Raw genomic sequence first — 22,243 nt, 5'->3', positions numbered from 1 at the left:
TCGACAACGATCCGACGGGCACAAGAAGGCGAGGTGCGCAGCGGGCAAGGTGGATCGATCAGGTGGAAGATGACTTGCGAACCCTCCGTAGACTGCGTGGTTGGCGACGTGTAGCCATGGACCGAGCCGAATGGAGAAGACTCTTATATACCGCACAGGCCACTTCGGCCTTAGTCTGAATAAATAATAATAATATGTTGTGGGACTATTTTTAATTTTAGATCGTTTGGCCGAAACCCATTCGGCCGAATGCCACTAGGCCGAACAAACCATTAGGCCAAAACCCATTTGGCCGAAAGTCATTTGGCCTAAAGGGTCATTTGGCCGAAAGGGTCGTTTGGCCGAAAGGGTCGTTTGGCCGAAAAGGGCATTTGGCCGAATAGGCCAAATGATCATTTTGGTCAAATTACCCATTCGGCCAAATGACTTTCGGCCTAATGGTCTGTTCGGCCAAATGGTATATTCGGCCAAACAACTTCCAGCCAAATGGCTTTCGGCCAAATGACCCTTCCCTCATGCAGAGGTGCGCCTCGAGTCGAAGTCGAGTCAAGTACGATACACTGAAGAGAGCCTTACAGTTGAGGTCGAAACACGTATCTGTCAAGACACAATTAAGTGGTGGAATTCAAGGGGATTGTACAAACTCGTCTTATGACAAGTGAACATTTATTAGTTTGAAATATAATTTTTCATTTTTGTATTTAGTTTTTATTTTAACATTGTATTTTGCAATATGCACAAGGTATACATCAGGTTCCGGACAAATGAATGGAAATCATCTTGCAGCGGTTGAAAAACGTTGGACAATTCATTTTCTGCAAAAAATTACAATAATGTTTTGAGGAAACAATTTATTTTAATAAATGTGATAATGCTAACCGTTTTGGTGGCGCTTGTTGTTGCCCATATTCTGGTTATTGTCACGATTATGCCAGCCACCATTTTTGTTGTCTCTGCTTGGCCTTTAAAATTATCCTCCATTTGGCCATCGCCCTTACCGAAGTCACGATCCTTTCATGTTGCTGATGTCAACCACTTTGGCTACCCTGGATATTGTTCCGGTTGCGCATCGGCATGTGTTTTCGCGGTGCAAGTTACCACAATCGACTCCGCTGCGGTTGCCATCAAAATTGTTTAGCTGATACTGGCCAGGTTACTGCTATTGCTGGTTTACTGCACACCCAAATTCGCTGTTGGGGTCTTGCGGGAAAGCAAATCGCTCGGCGTCGTTGGGCAAGATTCACTGGTTCTCGCGCCACCTCCGGCTCCACCAGCTTCACTTTTAATCATATTTCCTAGATTTTTCATTTCGCTCCGATTCCGCTGAACGAAGGGCATAACACTGACCTATCGATTTTTTATTATTGAATTAAAACTATACTACCAAATGCAAGAAAAAAAAACATAATTTGTGGTGGATTTTCCAACTAAACTATCTTTGTAAAATTTTTGACAACATGTGTAAGTCGATACAAGATGCGCGCATATAACGGTTGTAGCATGATGGCTATTGTAAATATGTAAATAGAACTATAATTGATGATTAGGGTAAATGAATGAAATAGATATTAATTAATTTAAATTGTTTTGGTTCTTGTTATGTAAATCTTGTATTCAAGTTATGGTTCAATGTTCATTAGATCTTTTTGTGTATAAATTATTCAATATAGATACCAATTCGACACCTGACAAGTTTACTCAACGCATATATGTTAAATGTTCCACGTAAACGTTCATTCAAAAAATGAACGTTCAAGTTCATCTAAGATGAACACCGCCAAAGCTTCACAGGTCGCTTCGTGAACTTCCACGATTGTCTGAATCAAGGGGTGGGACTTAAGAGGGTTCAGAAAGATGAGAACCCTTTCAGATCCGATACGTTATGAGGGAATGAGATGGCAGTTTCATTCGTAGGTTTATGATGGCTAAAGATTTAGATCGGGAAGGTTGATGGCCTTTGGGAAGGTTCAACAACCCCGGACACGATTCGAACAACCTCACGACCTATCTGAGGCAATTTGGGACCACACTGGATTTTCAACCGAGACCGTGGAAAGATCCGGGAGTGCGAGTTTTTTAGTCTCTAGTATCGTGAATCTGTTGTGGCTAAAGTCCAGTTAAAGAGTGTTGTGCGGTTCGTTAGTATTTTTGTGCGAGTATCCTAGAAATAGAAGTTTTTGAAAACGAGATTCGAACCGACGCCTCTACCGACCTCTGGATATCGACCGCGACCACGTTGAAAACTCTCCGAGTTGCGGCTTTTGGTCCGTGAACCGGAAAGGGACCGCACCGTCACCATTGCGTCCGTCTTGGCCACGCCGGCCACCTTCAAAACGAATCATTTCGTCCGTAGCCGAGCAGTCATTCCGGCTGCCCACGGAATCCATTTTGTTGCCATCTTCGGTGGCGCGTTCCACGAGACGCTGTATTGTTCGACCATCGTTATTGTCCGAACCCCGCCATCCGTCCGCTATTGTGTAGCAGCCATCGATCGCCATTGCGATCCGCAGCGTACAACGACACGCGTTGGTAACCGTTCCTCCGCAAGACCAACCATCATCGAACAGTCCGTTCGCCGGGTCGCGAACCTCGCGGTCACTTGGTGGAGTTGCCGCAATACCATTTCGACAGCGAGCCACATCAAGAAAGATCTTTAAAGCAGAGCACCAGAAAACATCCACGGTACCGTGAGTAGAAATGCGCATGCGTAAATGAATTGACACACACACATAAAAGCTAGCTAAAATTATAAATACCGCACACATGAAGTAGACAGACAAGATAAAGTAGAGAGAAAGGAAAGAAAAAGAGGAAGTGAAATGATCCTAGGATAAGTTTGTAAATTCAAATAAAAGCATGCTTGTTAATCGTTGCCGTTTTGCCCTACAAAAATAAATGTTTTTTCCATTCAAATGCAACGAGTTTGTAATGTCTAGGTACTAAAGGTTTTTGATGTCGTTCGGTTAGTGTTTTTTTGTCGTATTTTGTGATTTTTACTCCTAGTTGGACTGCTAGGGAAACTCAGTCCCTCCTTTTCCTTTCTTACAACGAGAAGGGAGAATTGTGAAGGTTGGTTCTGCCAATGATGATAATTTGAGCTACAGTGACTAACCGAACGACGATCTCTAGCCATCGTAAATTTACGCGTGGGACGGTCATCTCGCCGAAAAAGAACGGAAGTACTTCATAACCGTTCGGGTGTGCTAGTGCATTTCTCATCCACTGAATTCTTTCAAGAAACCTGCCCTGAGGTTTGGATTCTTGCCGGTCATAAAAGCAGACGGGTGGCCCTCAATATTGATTGAGATGGCGCTTAAGCCACTCGTTAGCGAATTCAAGGTCGAGAGACCCCATAGCCGCTAAGGCGTGCTATACGGTTTATCTAAGCTATGTGCAAACTATATATCTATTATTAGAAAATAACACGTTACAGCAATATGAACTAATCATTGTTTTCTTAAATGGTTTGGTTTAAATGTTATTTTTACCCAAATTTTATTTAACTCTAGCTCTATTTTACTAATTTTGGGATGTTTGTCAAGTTTTGTCTTCACAGTTGCCCAGAATTTTTGAATCTGGCGAAGGTCCGGTGAATTTGGTGAGTATTTTGGCCAAATTTAACTCCGTTAGCTCGGTACCACCCCAACACGTTTCTATAGCGTAGGGGCAGGACGCCAGATCAGGCCAAAACAGAGTTGATAATTTGTGTTTTCTTATGAATGGTAAAATACGCTTCTTGAGGCACTCTTCGGTGCAAATCGTACCGTTGATTGTTCCGGAAGTAGTGAAGGCAGCGCTTACTTCACCACATCCACAAATCATCATCAAAATCCTTCTTTGCAAATTTTGATAACTTCTTTGTTCGGACATAGTCCGGAATATCTAACTTAGACTTGGCAACGAAATATTCTTGCCCAGGAAGTTGACGGAAGTCAGCCTTGACGTAGGTTTCATCATCGATCTTCACTGTAAAACTTCCGGGCGCGAGTTTTTGCAGTGGTATTTCGCTTTTCATCTCAGTTTGGGTTTTTTTGCATCTTGTAAGCATATAACCTAGCACGCTTCATAGTTTTCTGCACAAAACCAACCGACACCTTGGACTTTTTAGCGTCATCTCAAATGGACACGTTGTGGAACTTCTTAAAATGTTGAACCACTCCGAGTCATTCACTTCCCTCATTTGAACACTCAGACGCTCCTTGAAGGTTCTCAGTATACAAGAAACAGTTGAATTTGCAATCCCAAGCTTGTTAGCGATTGATCGGTGGGACGCGTCCGGACTTTGATGGTAAATGCACAACTTTTTCTCCCTGACAATCTCTTGTTCCGACAACATGATCGTAATCACCGTATGTATAACTATGAAACTCTGCAGATGTAAACAATACACTATGAATAAGATTTGTTCACATTTTCAGGTGTTTTACTCAAAAGTTCAGGTGTTTTGTTCAAAAGTTACAGAAGATTTTCGGAGTGCCATTTTTATCGAATACACCCTTTATACTCCATTAGGCGTAGACTCACCAAGAGAAGGCAGCCCATGATATATCATGTAGTAATTAAATGTGAAAAACAATGGACTTATGAGGATAAATATTCCGAGAGTTTGAAAACGTATATATCCTTTTCGAACTCCTAGAATATTTACTCTCAGATAGAGAAAGATATAGGGACACTTATGGAATATCTCCATTACTCGCATGAGCGCAGGAAAACAGCTTATACAGAAATAGCTCTATGATAGCTTCAGAGCCAAGTCAATGTGGGACCAGGTACAACTGGGAACATACATATACACGTAAAAAAATAACCTTATATGTTATGGCAAAAAACCATTCGAAAATACTTATACTCTTCATTATGCCACCTAATGAATGATCCCATATCAAAAAGCTAATAACATTCATAAGTTAATGAAAAGTATAAGTTTCCGAATGTATGTGACTAATGCGATGTATAAGTTTTTTCTTATGCATGTCATTAAGCGCCTGCTTTGGCAAGAAAGTATTAGAAATATTAATAATAAACAACATTAAATTTTTTTATGTGTATGTATGTCGACAGGCGTTTTCGAATCTAAATCTTTTGAATAAAACAGTAGATGTCTACGAATAACTAATTAAGTAATACATCTGTTCTGGGACATTCTGATTGCGATAAACTGTCAAGAGCTAAAAAACCCTAAAAAGATAGACAGGAAGTGTGAAGCAACTTACCGGTTATATTTGCAGCTGTATTAATTGTGTGTATAACATTACTGCTACAGTTCATAAAGTTCTTGTCCATGCCGGGGATATAATAATTCGTTCAGCAGTATCACTTGGAATTGTCCCTGAAGAAGCAGCCGAGTGCCAACATAAGCTCCTAAAAAACGGACTTATCATGCCAGGAAAGCATCATTGATGGAAAATTTACATGACGTATTCTTTAGTGCTATGAACTCGTCGGATCTTGTGCTAAGCTCACTCAATTTAGGTAACCGACTCCAAAATTAATCTATTCTGCAATATCCAGATGATGTTAAAAAATTTTTTAGTGATTGAAAGTTCCTGCAGTAAAAATATCCCTAGCAGATAGTGTAATGGCTCTTAAAGAGATAATGATTCAGAAAATTATTTTGAGCTTTTTAGTGAAATGTTTTCTCTTATCATAAGACGAGTTTGTACTATCCCATTTAATTCCACCACTTGATTGCAACTTGACAGATACGTATTTCTACCTCAACAGTAAGGCCGTCTTCAGTGTCTCGTACGAGTCAAGTGATGATGATGGTTTTGTTGAAGATGTTCATGAACATAATACATAAATGCATGTTGTTGCAGTGCACTTGTAAACATTGAGACCTTTATTGCATGGACTTCATGTAGCTTTCTTGGAGCATTTTATTGTATTCCCTTTACTTGTTTTAAGGGTTAAGAGTCTAAAAAAATTCTATCAAAGATAACCAGTTACGCTTGTAGATACAAAGGCATGTATTCCATGAAGTCCTTGGGCGACTTAGAATATCTGTACAACTCAGAACAATACACGATTTTCTAGTTTAATACTATAAGTCTGCCCCTTAATAATTTATTTTATTTATCATCAGACTAAGGCCGAAGTGGCCTGTGCGGTATATAAGAGTCTTCTCCATTCGGCTCGGTCCATGGCTACACGTCGCCAACCACGCAGTCTACGGAGGGTCCGCAAGTCATCTTCCACCTGATCGATCCACCTTGCCCGCTGCGCACCTCGCCTTCTTGTGCCCGTCGGATCGTTGTCGAGAACCATTTTCACCGGGTTACTGTCCGACATTCTGGCTACGTGCCCGGCCCATCGCAGTCGTCCGATTTTCGCGGTGTGAACGATGGATGGTTCTCCCAACAGCTGATGCAATTCGTGGTTCATTCGCCTCCTCCACGTACCGTCCGCCATCTGCACCCCACCATAGATGGTATGCAGCACTTTCCTTTCGAAAACTCGTTGCGCGTTGGTCCTCCACGAGCATCGTCCAGGTCTCGTGTCCGTAGAGGACTACCGGTCTAATTAGCGTTTTGTAGATTGTCAGTTTGGTACGGCGGCGAACTCTATTCGATCGGAGCGTCTTGCGGAGTCCAAAGTACGTACGATTTCCAGCCACTATGCGTCTCCGAATTTCTCTGCTGGTGTCATTTTCGGCAGTCACCAGTGAGCCCAAGTACACAAATTCTTCTACCACCTCGATTTCGTCACCACCGATGCAAACTCGCGGTGGGTGGCTCACATTGTCTTCTCTTGAACCTCTTCCTATCATGTACTTCGTCTTCGACGTGTTGATGGCTAGTCCGATCCGCTTAGCTTCCCTCTTCAGTCTGATGTAGGCTTCCTCCATCTTCTCAAAGTTACGTGCCATAATATCTATGTCGTCGGCGAAACCAAATAGCTGGACGGACTTATTGAAAATTGTACCACTCGTGTTAATCCCTGCTCTTCGTATTACCCCTTCCAAAGCGATGTTGAATAGCAAACACGAAAGACCATCACCTTGCCGTAACCCTCTGCGGGTTTCTCGAGAATGCCCCTGAAACTCGAACTACGCACATCACCCGATCCATCGTCGCTTTGATCAACCGTGTCAGTTTATCCGGAAAACCGTGTTCGTGCATTAGCTGCCATAGCTGGTCCCGATCGATTGTATCATATGCGGCTTTGAAGTCGATGAATAGATGATGTGTGGGCCCCTTAATAAAATACATATAAATAGACTAATGCAACATGTACATTACGATCATAAATAAAATAGATGTATATTAGAGTGGGGCGCAGTTGTATGGAAAAACGCAAACTTCGTCCGATCAAGTGAGATCAAGGTTTTTCTGAATCGTTTTGGGATCCCAATCAACTGGGCAAAATATGAGCTCGATTGGTCGCAACCTCGCATGCCGCATCGCGTTTTAAATTTACATGGAGATTAGTATGGGAAAACGTACTTTTTTACATTTTTGCACTTAGCGGCTTCAATTTATCATCAATCACGTGACTCAATATGTTAGCATATAGTTTGGAAGATGCCGAAACACTTTGCCGAAGAAGGTACGTAGCTGGAAGGTCTACAAAAAATGTTATTACGTTTTGAAAATTGACTGCTCAAACCATATGCAAGAAATCAATGTTTCTGCCAGCACTACCGGACAACCTATGGTTATCGAAAGGCAAAACCCATCTTCCTTCTTATCGGATTTTTTTCTTTGTGAAATAATTCCGGATAGCTCCCATTAGCTCTAAAGCCCAATTATTTTATTTATTTTGAAATAACACTCAGTTAAATTATTCGTCTACGTAGTACGGCAGTGCTGGCAGAATAAACGATTTTTGAATATGGTTTGAACACTCAATGTTCGAAACGTTATAACTTTTTTCGTGGACGTTCCAGCAACGTGCCTTCTTCAGCAAAGTTTTTCGGCATCCTTTGGGTTATACTTTAACGCAATGTGCTACTTGGTTTACGATAAACTGAAACCTCTAGCAGTAGAAATGCAAAAATATACGTTCTCCCATACTAATTTCCATACAAACTTCAAACGCGATGCGGAAAGCGAGGGAGCAACCAATCGGTCCCAAATTCTGCACAGTTGTTCAGGACCCAGAATGGCTTCGAAAAACCATTGATTTGAAAAAATGACCGTGACGCCCCACTCTAATGTATATAATGGAGAAAAAATGATTATATTCCAGGGAGTTTGGAGACCTTAGAACTAATAATGTGAAATATTATAGAAATGTCGCGAAAATATTTTCGGCCACCTACTTGTACAAAGCCGCCCCATAGTGCGGCGGCGTGGCGCGATGGCGCACAGGTCTAATCCTAAAAGTACTACATATATCAACTATCTGTACTTTCGCCTCTAATTATATCATGAACATGTATTTTTAAGTTTGAAAGATGATTTATATCATCATCCATTCTACCCGAACGCTAAAAAGTTTCAAACAAATGTATCGAATATGGCAGGGGATCAATATACAGTATCGATAAATTCTGATTAAAATTTCATCTTGCTATGCACATCATATGAGACCTGAATCCAAGGTTTGTGAACTCCCTCACGCTCCGAATCCAAAACGAGACAAGTGTTACTATATTATTGATGGTTTCATTTCCTTCGTGTCTCACGTCGGACGGGGAAGATGTTGCTGTCAATTTGGAAAAAGGAAATAGTGAGGGCAATGCAATTTTGCCCCGCCGCCTCCGCCCGCCACCTTGGTACCAGTCAATACCATTCACATTCGTCATCATGGCAACTCGAAGAAAGACCTTCGCCGGCTTCCCATGGCCTACTTTGTCTGACAGGTGCTGATGTAAGCGATAAAAGGGAAAGAACGCAAAGGTGATTCGTTCCGAGCTGACACCGATTCCAGTTAATGAACATATTTGTTCGAGTGGAATAGGGTCGTTTCGTAGGGATCTCCGACTGAGAAGATTGAGCGAAGAATTTCATCAACTTCTCCCGTATATAAGCGTGAATCTAACTGAACTTTATTTTCCTGCATATTTTCAGATTGCTTCAGCTAGACTTCGCTAATCAGAACAAACTGGATCCCTCGAGTGATAAAGTGTAGCTTTCAAAGTGCAAGAAACAGTATCAATTTCTAGGGAGAAGAAAAACAACACCCAATAACCGGCAACGGCTCACGACCCCCAGGACTTCTGAACGAAACCGAACGATACCCCGAGATGGAGGGTAATCTAAGAAAAGTGAAAGAATAGAAAATGTGTCAATAAAGTGTGAAACTTTCCTTCGCATGTTTTGTTTCATGCCATTCCATTTCCTAGGACCCATCGTGCGCGAAGGATCCCAGCTGTCTTTGGGTGAGAAAATTTAAGCAAAGCTTGCCTACTGCCACTGGAGATGAACGAGTTCGGCGTCGCGTCTATGGTGGGCTGCCGCGTTGTTAGTTCAGGCAACTAAAACAGCAAAGCGAAACGAAAGAGTATCGCAAAATAAATAGAAGGGATCCTTTCGCCTTGCCGCTGCTAGGAGGGTCGAATACGTGGTTGGAATTACAAAATAGTGATCGTTCGCATGACGGCGCAGAGGGTGGCGAGGCCTAGGACGCTGACGATGACAAGTGGAAACAGGACGGGGAGCGGGAGGATGACAACCACGACCAAACGAAAATCGGTGGCCACCGGAGCCGGATTGCTGCTGCTCTGGCTTGGACAGTTGGCCGTGCTGGTGAATGGTAAGTCTAGTCTTGGGAATTTCTCAGCGTACCGCAGCTTTGATATTCCGGGCAAGTGTGGAGTAATCGAATCGTTTGGAACGTTTTCACACGTTTAACATGTGTTTCGGGCTGTGGGAGAGGGTGATGGCTTTCTGAGCATGTTTGACGGAAAATTACGGTTTCGAATCAAGAAACTTTGAATTAGGAGATTGAAGCTGATCCCTTACAGAAGGGATAAGTAGGATTAGGTAATCGACTTTTAACTTTTCATCCACAGGCAATCTCAATTACGTTTTGGTCAAGTTAGCAAGGCGAGAAAAATGACGAAGAGGGTTGAAAAGTTCATTTTCTTGACGATTATGGAGATTGTTTTTTGCCAAGCGTGACTTCAACAGGAAATTTGTATTTTTTATCGAAATTAGTATCAAGGAACCATCCAGAGAAGTAGTGTCATGTAACAGCTGGATTCTGGAACGGAATGAGCCTCGAATTGTGGCTGAGTCAACTTATGAATATTTGAAAGGTTTATTTTGGAAAACACACACCGCATTAAAATAACAGGAATTAGAGGTAAATGAGTTTGCTTCTTAATGGTATGGTAAACGAAGCGAAGAAATTGGTGCTGCCTTTTTTATTGCAGATAAGATGAATGTTTGAAAGTCAGATGGAAAATTCAGTTTTCCTATGATTTTTAATATAATAAACGTTTTGAGAGAACTGATCTACAGTGTTGCTATATGGTCGTTACATTGAAATAGTTTATACTTTTTATCCGTCTATTAGTCGGTAAATTAGTGTACATACTGAAATTGTTAGATGCTTATAAAAAAATATATGCATCTCATACAAGAATTGTAAGAAAAGCGTGCTAAATTGTAGAGTTTTAACTATATTAAAAATCCTTGATTTATATAGTTTTTATATAGATTTTGAAAGATTCTTATTCGAAATTGTAAGAAAATCTGACATAGTCTGACTAATCTTATTTATTGAATATGCATAAACTTCATCTAATAGTTCGTCTTATCATCCTTTCACTAATGCAGATGATATTTCTGTCTTGTTAATTGTTCGTACTAGTTGAAATGCTAAATGAAAAACTCCAGCGCTCATAAATGGCATTCCATATCTATCAGAATTCAGAACATCTGCAGCCGGCTTCACCTCCAGGCCCAAATGAAAAAGACTGAAGGCAACACAAATCCAATTTTCCCACTTATTCTTTCACTACATCAAAGCATTCTCCTCATCATCTCCCCAGCATGGTGTGAAATTTGCTCATTTAAATTTCCCAACAGCCACAACTTCCTTCTTGAGTGGGACCATTTCCGTCCACATTGTTGATACAGCCCAACTTGTCCCCAGTTGGCCGACCGGCTGACGACCGACAGTTCAAAAGTCACATCCGCACACGGCTCACAAGCCCGAGAACCACACGTTTAGTTGATAAAAGTGAGCAATTTAAATTATAATAATAAACACACCCCTCTTCCTGCCCGTGCTTGTGGGATTCCATGTTACCCCACCCAGCCGTGTCAGAACTTCCGCCTCTCAAGTGGATTATTTAATCTGACAGTTTAAACAGAGCGCGCGGGAGGAAGCACAAAGTTTAAATCATCCGGACTCGGCGCTCGTTCCAATTTCGGAGTTGTGTAAGCTCTTTAGCTGGGCACTTTGCTCACTCTAATGAGCAAGTTTAGACCCTTTTTACCTTTTCGCACTCCTGCTCACGAAGAAGATGAGCTTCCGAGCCGTTATTCGCCCTTTTACGACCTCAAGTAGGCATCACGTGGTGTGGTTAGCTAATGTTGTCTTCGCTCCAGAGACGTGGGATCAGGCTTTGCTGCCAGGCCACGACCGCATAGTAGGCACTTGTTTGTTTTTCCAAAATGTTCCCATAGAAACTGACTGGCATAGAGGAGGCTGTGCACAAGATCTCCTAAAAGCATTTTCCACTTATGCAAATCAGCCCACCAGCGAACGAGTGAGTGAGCATTAGCGAACCAATCCTTCTGCTTACGAGGCCGAGGCGCCGTCATCAGTGTCACATCCACCCAGCCAGCATCATCAACGGCTAAGTGGATCCGTTTTCAAGTTTGGTTTTTATCGGGGGAACTCTTGTTTCGAGATCTGCTCAGGCTGATGGAAGAATGCTGATGGGTTAAATGGAACAGCTGCGAGAGGTGTGGATATAATCGGATACCTCTTGAAGGCTCACGTGCGTCGGATTATGATAATGATGATGCTGGTTCAACTGGGATTGGTTTGCAAATTGTGTTACTTTGATCATGGATTTGTATACTTGTCTTCTTGTCTTTTTGTTTTTTGTCTTCTTGTCTTCTTGTCCTCTTGTCTTCTTGTTTTGTTGTCTTTTTGTCTTCTTATCTTCAAGACTTCTTGTCTTTTTGTCTTCTTGTCTCTTGTCTTCATGTCTTCTTGGGTTCTTGTCTTCTTGTCTTATTGTCTTTTTGTCTTCCTGTCTTTTTGCTTTCTTGTTTTCTTGTCCTCTTGTCTTCTTGTCTTCTTGTCTTCTTATCTTCTTGTCTTTGTGTCTTCTTGTCTTCTTGTCTTCTTATCTTCTTGTTTTCTTGTCTTCTTGTCTTCTTGTCTTCTTGTCTTCTTGTTTTCTTATCTTCTTGTCTTCCTGTCTTCTTGTCTTCTTATCTTCTTGTCTTCTTGTCTTTTTGTCTTCTTGTCTTCTTGTCTTTTTGTCTTTTTGTCTTCTTGTCTTCTTGTCTTCTTGTCTTCTTGTCTTCTTGTCTTCTTGTCTTCTTGTCTTCTTTTTTTTTGTCTTCTTGTCTTCTTGTCTTCTTCTCTTCTTGTCTTCTTGTCTTCTTATTTATCATCAGACTAAGGCCGGAGTGGCCTGTGCTGCACATAAAAGACTTCTCCATTCAGCTCGGGTCATGGCTGCACTTCGCCAACCACGCAGTCTGCGGAGGGTCCGCAAGTCGTCCTCCACCTGATCGATCCACCTTGCCCGCTGTGCACCTCGCCTTCTTGTTCCCGTCGGATCGTTGTCGAGAACCATTTTCACCGGATTACTGTCCGACATTCTGGCTACGTGCCCGGCCCACCGCAGTCTTCCGATTTTCGCGGTGTGAACGATGGATGGTTTTCCCAACAGCTGATGCAACTCGTGGTTCATTCGCCTCCTCCACGTACCGTCCGCCATCTGCAACCCACCATAGATGGTACGCAACACTTTCCTTTCGAAAACTCCCAGTGCGCGTTGGTCCTCCACGAGCATCGTCCAGGTCTCGTGTCCGTAGAGAACTACCGGTCTTATAAGCGTTTTGTAGATAGTCAGTTTGGTACGGCGGCGAACTCTATTCGATCGAAGCGTCTTGCGGAGTCAAAGTACGTACGATTTCCAGCCACTATGCGTCTCCGAATTTCTCTGCTGGTATCGTTATCGGCGGTCACCAGTGAGCCCAAGTACACGAATTCTTCAACCACCTCGATTTCGTCACCACCGATAGAAACTCGTGGTGGGTGGCTCACATTGACCTCTCTTGAGCCTCTTCCTATCATGTACTTCGTCTTCGACGTGTTGATGACTAGTCCAATCCGTTTAGCTTCGCTTTTCAGTCTGATGTAGGCTTCCTCCATCCTCTCAAAGTTACGTGCCATGATATCAATGTCGTCGGCGAAACCAAATAACTGGACGGACTTCGTGAAAACCGTACCACTCGTGTCAATCCCTGTCCTTCGTATTACTCCCTCCAAAGCGATGTTGAATAGCAGACACGAAAGACCATCACCTTGCCGTAACCCTCTACGAGTTTCGAAGGGACTCGAGAATGCCCCTGAAACTCGAACTACGCACATCACCCGATCCATCGTCGCCTTGATCAACCGTATCAGTTTATCCGGAAATCCGTTTTCGTGCATTAGCTGCCATAGCTGGTCCCGATCGATTGTATCATATGCGGCTTTGAAGTCGATAAATAGATGATGTGTGGGCACGTTGTATTCGCGGCATTTCTGCAATACCTGACGTATGGCGAACACCTGGTCTGTGGTAGAGCGTTCACCCATAAATCCCGCCTGGTACTGCCCCACGAACTCTCTTGCAATTGGTGTTAGTCGACGGCATAAAATTTGGGAGAGTACCTTGTAGGCGGCGTTCAGCAATGTTATTGCGCGGTAGTTGCTACAATCCATATTATCACACGACACCTTCCATCCACTCCTGCGGCAGAACCTCATCCTCCCAAACCTTGGTAATCACCCAATGCAGCGCTCTAGCCAGTGCTTCACCACCGTGTTTAAACAGCTCTCCTGGTAGTTGGTCAACTCCAGGGGCTTTGTTGTTTTTCAGCCGGCCGATCTCCTCCTGGATTTCCTGGAGATTCGGAGCCGGAAGTCGCATGTCCTGCGCGCGTGCTCCTAGGTTCATTACCATACCGCCACCGTTGTCTGCCATTTCGCCATTCAGGTGCTCTTCGTAGTGCTGCCGCCACCTTTGGATCACCTCACGCTCGTTCGTAAGAAGGTTCCCGTTTATGTCCTTACACATATCGGGCTGTGGCACGTGGCCCTTACGTGAACGGTTCAACTTCTCATAGAACTTTCGTGCGTTATTAGCGCGATACAGTTCCTCCGTCTCTTCACGGTCTCGATCTTCCTGCTGGCGCTTTTTCCTCCGGAAAATCGAGTTTTGTCTGTTCCGCGCCCGTTTGTATCGTGCCTCGTTCGCCCTCGTGCGGTGTTGCAGCAATCTCGCCCATGCTGCATTCTTCTCATCAACTAACTGCTCGCATTCGCCGCCATACCAGGCGTTTCTCTGATCCGGAGCCATCGTGCCTAGTGCAGCGGGTGCGGTGCTTCCAATGGCGGATCGAATATCTCTCCAGCCATCTTCAAGAGATGCTGCGCCTAGCTGCTCTTCCGTTGGGAGTGCCACTTCCAGCTGCTGCGCGTAGTCTTGGGCTAGTCTCCCGTCTTGTAGCCGCCCAATGTTAAGCCGTGGCGGACGACTCCGACGCGTGTTGATTCTTGTCTTCTTATCTTCTTGTTTTCTTATCTTCTTGTCTTATTGTCTTCTTGTCTTCTTGTCTTCTTGTCTTCTTGTCTTCTTGTCTTCTTGTCTTCTTGTCTTCTTGTCTTCTTGTCTTCTTGTCTTCTTGTCTTCTTGTCTTCTTGTCTTTTTGTCTTCTTGTCTTCTTGTCTTCTTGTCTTCTTGTCTTCTTGTCTTCTTGTCTTCTTGTCTTCTTGTCTTCTTGTCTTCTTGTCTTCTTATTTCTTGTATATGTGTCTTCTTGTCTTTTTGTCTTCTTGTCTTCTTGTCTTCTTGTCTTCTTGTCTTCTTGTCTTCTTGTCTTCTTGTCTTCTTGTCTTCTTGTCTTCTTGTCTTCTTGTCTTCTTGTCTTCTTGTCTTCTTGTCTTCTTGTCTTCTTGTCTTCTTGTCTTCTTGTCTTCTTGTCTTCTTGTCTTCTTGTCTTCTTGTCTTCTTGTCTTCTTGTCTTCTTGTCTTCTTGTCTTCTTGTCTTCTTGTCTTCTTGTCTTCTTGTCTTCTTGTCTTCTTGTCTTCTTGTCTTCTTGTCTTCTTGTCTTCTTGTCTTCTTGTCTTCTTGTCTTCTTGTCTTCTTGTCTTCTTGTCTTCTTGTCTTCTTGTCTTCTTGTCTTCTTGTCTTCTTGTCTTCTTGTCTTCTTGTCTTCTTGTCTTCTTGTCTTCTTGTCTTCTTGTCTTTGTGTCTTCTTGTCTTGTTGCCATCTTGTCTTCTTGTTGTCTTGTCTTCTAATCTTCTTGTCTTCTTGTCCTCCAGGAATTCCTTCAGATGTTCCTCAAGGAATTTTTCCGGAAGTTCCTCCAGGCATTCTTTCGGACGTTCTTTCAGGAATTTCTTCGGAATTTCCTCCAGGAATTCTTTGGGGAATTTCTTCCAGAGCTTCCTTGGGGAATTTTCTCCAGGAATTTCTTCGGAAGTTCCTCCAGGAATTCCTTCGGAAGTTCTTCCAAGAATTCCTTCGGAAGTTTCTCCAGGAATTCCTTCAAATGTTCCTCCAGGAATTTCTCCGAAAGTTCCTCCAGACATTCCTTCGGACGTTCTTTCAGGAATTTCTTCGGAATTTTCTCCAGAACTTCCTTGGGGAATTTCCTCCAGAACTTCCTTGGGGAATTTCCTCCAGAACTTCCTTGAGGAATATCGGAAGTTCATCCGGGAATTCCTTCGGAAGTTCCTCCAGGAATTCCTTCAGAAGTTCCTCCGGGAATTCCCTCGGAAGTTCCTCCGAGAATTCCTTCGGAAGTTCCTCCAACAATTCCTTCGGAAGTTCCTCCGGAAGTTCCTCCAGGAATTCCTTCCTAAGTTCCTAAGTTCCATTCCTTCGGAAGTTCCTCCAGGAATTCCTTCGGTAGTTCCTCCAGGAATTCTTTCGGGAGTTCCTCCAGGAATTCTTTCGGGAGTTCCTCCAGGAATTCCTTCTGAAGTTCCTCCAGGAATTTCTTCGGAAGAACCTCCAGGAATTCCTTCGAAAGATCCTCCAGGATTTCCTTCGGAAGTTCATCCAGGAATTTCTTCGGAAGTTCCTCCAGGAATTTCTTCGGAAGTTCCTCCAGGAATTTCTTAGGAAATTCCTTCAGGAATTTCTTCGGAAGTTCCTCCAGCAATTTTTTCGGAAGTTCCTCCAGGAATTCCTTCGGAAGTCCCCCCGGGAATTCCTTCGGAAGTTCCTCCGGGAATTCCTTCGGAAGTTCCTCCGGGAATCCCTTCGGAAGTTCCTCCGGGAATCCCTTCGGAAGTTCCTCCGGGAATCCCTTCGGAAGTTCCTCCGGGAGTTCCTTCGAAAGTTCCTCCGGGAATTCCTTCGGAAGTTCCTCCAGGAATTCCTCCGGAAATTCCTCCAGGAATTCCTTCGGAAGTTCCTCCAGGAATTCCTTCGGAAGTTCCTCCAGGAATTCCTTCGGAAGTTCCTCCAGGAATTCCTTCGGAAGTTCCTCCAGGAATTCCTTCGGAAGTTCCTCCAGGAATTCCTTCGGAAGTTCCTCCAGGAATTCCTTCGGAAGTTCCTCCAGGAATTCCTTCGGAAGTTCCTCCAGGAATTCCTTCGGAAGTTCCTCCAGGAATTCCTTCGGAAGTTCCTCCAGGAATTCCTTCGGAAGTTCCTCCAGGAATTCCTTCGGAAGTTCCTCCAGGAATTCCTTCGGAAGTTCCTCCAGGAATTCCTTCGGAAGTTCCTCCAGGAATTCCTTCGGAAGTTCCTCCAGGAAGTTCCTCCAGGAATTCCTTCGGAAGTTCCTCCAGGAATTCCTTCGGAAGTTCCTCCAGGAATTCCTTCGGAAGTTCCTCCAGGAATTCCTTAGGAAGTTCCTCCAGGAATTCCTTCGGAAGTTCCTCCAGGAATTCCTTCGGAAGTTCCTCCAGGAATTCCTTCGGAAGTTCCTCCAGGAATTCCTTCGGAAGTTCCTCCAGGAATTCCTTCGGAAGTTCCTCCAGGAATTCCTTCGGAAGTTCCTCCTGGAATTCCTTCGAAAGTTCCTCCAGGAATTCCTTCGGAAGTTCCTCCAGGAATTCCTTCGAAAGTTCCTCCAGGAATTCTTTCGGAAGTTCCTCCAGGAATTCCTTCGGAAGATCCTCCAAGAATTCCTTCGGAAGTTCCTCCAGGAATTCCTTCGGAAGATCCTCCAGAAATTCCTTCGGAAGTTCCTCCAGAAATTCCTTCGGAAGTTCCTCCAGAAATTCATTCGGAAGTTCCTCCAGAAATTCCTTCGGAAGTTCCTCCAAGAATTCCTTCGGAAGTTCCTCCAGGAATTCCTTCGGAAGTTCCTCCAGGAATTCCTTCGGAAGTTCCTCCAGGAATTTCTTCGGAAGTTCCTCCAGGAATTTCTTCGGAAGTTCCTCCAGGAATTCCTTAAAAAGTTCCTTCAGGAATTGCTTAGAAGTTCCTCCAGGAATTGCTTAGAAGTCCCTCCAGGAATTCCTTCGAAAGTTCCTCCAGGAATTCCTTCGGAAGTTCCTCCAGGAATTCCTTCGGAAGTTCCTCCAGGAATTCCTTCGGAAGTTCCTCCAGGAATTCCTTCGGAAGTTCCTCCAGGAATTCCTTCGGAAGTTCCTCCAGGAATTAATTCTTAAGTTCCTCCAGGAATTCCTCCGGAATGTTCTTCCAGGAATTCCTTCGGAAGTTCCTCCAGGAATTCCATCGGAAGTTCCTCCAGGAGTTCCTTCGGAAGTTCCTCCAGGAGTTCCTTCGGAAGTTCCTCCAGAAATTCCTTCGAAAGTTGCTCCAGAAATTCCTTCGAAAGTTCCTCCAGGACTTCCTTCGGAAGTTCCTCCAGGAATTCCTTCGGAAGTTCCTCCAGGAATTCCTTCGGAAGTTCCTCCAGGAATTCCTTCGGAAGTTCCTCCAGGAATTCCTTCGGAAGTTCCTCCAGGAATTCCTTCGGAAGTTCCTCCAGGAATTCCTTCGGAAGTTCCTCCAGGAATTCCTTCGGAAGTTCCTCCAGGAATTCCTTCGAAGTTCCTCCAGGAATTCCTTCGAAGTTCCTCCAGGAATTCCTTCGGAAGTTCCTCCAGGAATTCCTTCGAAGTTCCTCCAGGAATTCCTTCGAAGTTCCTCCAGGAATTCCTTCGGAAGTTCCTCCAGGAATTCCTTCGAAGTTCCTCCAGGAATTCCTTCGAAGTTCCTCCAGGAATTCCTTCGGAAGTTCCTCCAGGAATTCCTTCGGAAGTTCCTCCAGGAATTCCTTCGAAGTTCCTCCAGGAATTCCTTCGGAAGTTCCTCCAGGAATTCCTTCGAAGTTCCTCCAGGAATTCCTTCGAAGTTCCTCCAGGAATTCCTTCGGAAGTTCCTCCAGGAATTCCTTCGGAAGTTCCTCCAGGAATTCCTTCGGAAGTTCCTCCAGGAATTCCTTCGGAAGTTCCTCCAGGAATTCCTTCGAAGTTCCTCCAGGAATTCCTTCGGAAGTTCCTCCAGGAATTCCTTCGAAGTTCCTCCAGGAATTCCTTCGGAAGTTCCTCCAGGAATTCCTTCGGAAGTTCCTCCAGGAATTCCTTCGGAAGTTCCTCCAGGAATTCCTTCGGAAGTTCCTCCAGGAATTCCTTCGAAGTTCCTCCAGGAATTCCTTCGAAGTTCCTCCAGGAATTCCTTCGGAAGTTCCTCCAGGAATTCCTTCGAAGTTCCTCCAGGAATTCCTTCGGAAGTTCCTCCAGGAATTCCTTCGGAAGTTCCTCCAGGAATTCCTTCGGAAGTTCCTCCAGGAATTCCTTCGGAAGTTCCTCCAGGAATTCCTTCGGAAGTTCCTCCAGGAATTCCTTCGGAAGTTCCTCCAGGAATTCCTTCGGAAGTTCCTCCAGGAATTCCTTCGAGAATTCCTCCAGGAATTCCTTCGAGAATTCCTCCAGGAATTCTTTCGGAAATTCCTCAAGGAATTCCTCCAGAAGTTCCTCAAGGAATTCCTTCGGAAGTTCCTCCAGGAATTCTTTCGGAAGTTCCTCCAGGAATTCCTTCGGAAGTTCCTCCAGGAATTCTGTCGGAAGTTCCTCCAGGAATTCCTTCGGAAGATCCTCCGGGAATTCCTTCGGAAGTTCCTCCAGGAATTCCTTCGGAAGTTCCTTCAGGAATTCCTTCGAAGTTTCTCCAGGAATTCCTAGGAATTACTTCGGAAATTCCTCCCGGAATTCCTTCGGAAGGTTATCCAGAAATTCTTTCGGAAGTTCCTCCAGCAATTCTTTAGAAAGTTCCTCCAGAAATTCTTTAGAAAGTTCCTCCAGAAATTCTTTTGGAAGTTCCTCAAGGAATTCCTTCGGAAGTTCCTCCAGAAATTCCTTCGGAAGTTCCTCCAGAAATTCCATCGGAAGGATATCCAGAAATTCTCTCGGAAGTTCCTCCATGAATTCCTTCGGAGTTACTGCAGAAATTCCTTCGGAAGTTCTTCCAGGAATTCCTTCGGAAGTTCTTCCAGGAATTCCTTCCGAAGTTCCTCCAGGAATTCCTTCGGAAGTTCCTCCAGGAATTCCTTCGGAAGTTCCTCCAGGAATTCCTTCGGAAGTTCCTCCAGGAATTCCTTCGGAAGTTCCTCCAGGAATTCCTTCGGAAGTTCCTCCGGGAATTCCTTCGGAAGTTCCTCCGGGAATTCCTTCGAAAGTTCCTCCAGGAATTCCTTCGGAAGTTCCTCCAGGAATTCCTTCGGAAGTTCCTCCAGGAATTCCTTCGGAAGTTCCTCCAGGAATTCCTTCGGAAGTTCCTCCAGGAATTCCTTCGGAAGTTCCTCCAGGAATTCCTTCGGAAGTTCCTCCAGGAATTCCTTCGGAAATTCCTCCAGGAATTCCTTCGGAAGTTCCTCCAGGAATTCCTTCGGAAGTTCCTCCAGGAATTCCTTCGGAAGTTCCTCCAGGAATTCCTTCGAACGTTCCTCCAGGAATTCCTTCGGAAGTTCCTCCAGGAATTCCTTCGGAAGTTCCTCCAGGAATTCCTTCGGAAGTTCCTCCAGGAATTCCTTCGGAAGTTCCTCCAGGAATTCCTTCGGAAGTTCCTCCAGGAATTCCTTCGGAAGTTCCTCCAGGAATTCTCTCGGAAGTTCCTTCAGGAATTCCTTCGGAAGTCTTTGTGTCGTCTTGTCATTTTGTTTTCTTTTCTTCTTGTTTTCTTCTCTTCTTATCTTGTTTTCTTTTTGTATTCTTGCTTCTTGTCTTCATGTCCTCTTGTCTTTTTGTCTTATTGCCTTTTTGCCTTCTTGTCTTTTAACCTTCATGACTGCTTGTCTGCTTGTCTTCTTTTCTTCTTGTCTTCTTGCCTCCTCGCCTTCTTGTTTTTATGTCTTGTTTTTATGTTTAACTTCCTGACTTCTTGTGTTCTAGCCTTCCAGTCTTTTTGTTTTCTTGTATTCTTATCTTCTTGTCTTCTTATGTCTTGTCGTTTTTCTTCTTGTCGTTTTTGCTTGTCTTCTTGTCTTTATGTTTTTTTTCTTCTTGTCTCCTTGTCTTCTTGTCTTCTTGTCTACTTGTCTTCGTGTCTTCTTCTCTTTATGTCTTCTTGTCTTCTTTTCTCTATGTCTTCTTGTCTTCGTGTCTTCTTGTCTTGTTGTCTTTAGTCACATAGATTGGTCATCGGTTTTTCGCAGAATAAGGCTAAGCCACTGTAGAGTGCAAGATTTATGAGTACCTTGCTGGAAAGCGACTGAAACTGCAAATTTGATATCGAGTAATTAGCAAGATCCGTATTCAAATCCAATCAAGTCTCAGATTAATTTAATTTATTCCCATGAAAACTGACATCTTGCATCCTCATATTCCATTCTCCCGTTGATATCATCCTTTCGGCAAACACCATCGTAGATTACACGGAATTCCAACAACCGGATTTCATCGTGTTTGTCGCATCGCTACCCTTCCTTTTGCCTCCATGAATCATGAAGTATAAAATCCAATAAATTAAAACCATGCCTAGGATCTGGTGTGACTGTCGGCTCCATACTTGTCGCATCCGGTGGTGTCGGTCGGTATTGGTTCAGCAGCATTGCAGAGTGCCACTGGTAACAGCAGAAACAGTGTACATTACAGCAAGCTAATGAATAAAGCATTTGCTCAAATAATATAATTCGATTATGGTTCCGGTACCGGCTTTGGCAGAAAATTCTGAAATGCTGACGTCGGATTTGGCCAGTTGAATTCGATTCTCGTCGGAGGAACGTGATAGCTCCCTCTATCCGAGTCTATTTTTTACGGTTTTGAAAGCAAGTTCTCCCAAACTTGTTCAATGATGATTCCATATTCAACACCTGTAAAATGATTAAATAACCCATTTACAATTGTGAAGTATGATAAGTCTTGAAGTGTTTTATTTGTATAGCTAATCGATTGGTATACACATTTGTTTATGGAGTGGTGCTTTAGTCTTTATGTGTACTTAGTGTACCAGGAAGGCAAAAAAGATGATGATTTGATACTCATAGGGCTACTTGAAAAGTTCCTTTTTTTTTTCAAGAAACTAACTTTTGATTTTCTGCCCCACCAATCAAAGTCCTTACCTCGAAGCGATAATTCTAGAAGTTGTTTTCTGGGTATTCATATAATTATGTACGCACCACCGTTCTCATTCTACATAACTGCAGCCGGTTTTGATCTGGGCTGAAGAGCAACAACCTACGCTCATCGAATATTTTTCGGTCTTCAGTTCTTTGGAAAACTGACCACTGTATAAAGATTAGGCATAAATTAATGAACTCCGTCGAGGTCGGAAAACCAACACAGTCTACACAAACCTCACGACCGAGTCCCCATTTCTATGTAAATATTTATCACTCGCACATTTACACCCAAAAGGCGGTGTCGGGGTGGGTGTATTATGCGGGGTATATCATCCCCTAATTAATCCCAACTTCCGCGAAACGAAACACGGCGGAACTAGTGCTGCTGCAATTGACTGAATTATGTTTGTTGTGCTTCGTCAGACGGAAAACACGAAACGACAGTAGGTTTTGCGAAGCAAGGACAATTCTCTTGAGATTTGCTCGATATGATGCGATGTCAGTCTGTGTAAACCACCGACATTTTATGCGTCGTGTGTCAGCCGCAGCAGTGGAACGGGCGGGTCGCCCAACAATGTTTATATGTTC

The 22,243-nt window shown here is 43.7% G+C and overlaps 1 protein-coding gene across 1 annotated transcript in view; it reads left to right on the top strand.

The window, feature by feature from the left end:
* LOC134221610 (uncharacterized) overlaps nt 1-22,243 on the top strand; it is a 637,051-nt gene that overhangs the window by 52,888 nt on the left and 561,920 nt on the right. Inside the window, exon 2 of the mRNA XM_062700799.1 lies at nt 9,018-9,702. Within this exon, the coding sequence (XP_062556783.1) occupies nt 9,543-9,702 (160 nt within the window). The 5' untranslated portion in view covers nt 9,018-9,542. The remainder of the gene's footprint in view (nt 1-9,017; nt 9,703-22,243) is intronic.

This window comes from Armigeres subalbatus, chromosome 3, assembly GCF_024139115.2.
Source record: "Armigeres subalbatus isolate Guangzhou_Male chromosome 3, GZ_Asu_2, whole genome shotgun sequence".
Lineage (NCBI taxonomy): Eukaryota > Metazoa > Arthropoda > Insecta > Diptera > Culicidae > Armigeres > Armigeres subalbatus.
This window is presented reverse-complemented; position numbering and strand designations above follow the sequence as displayed.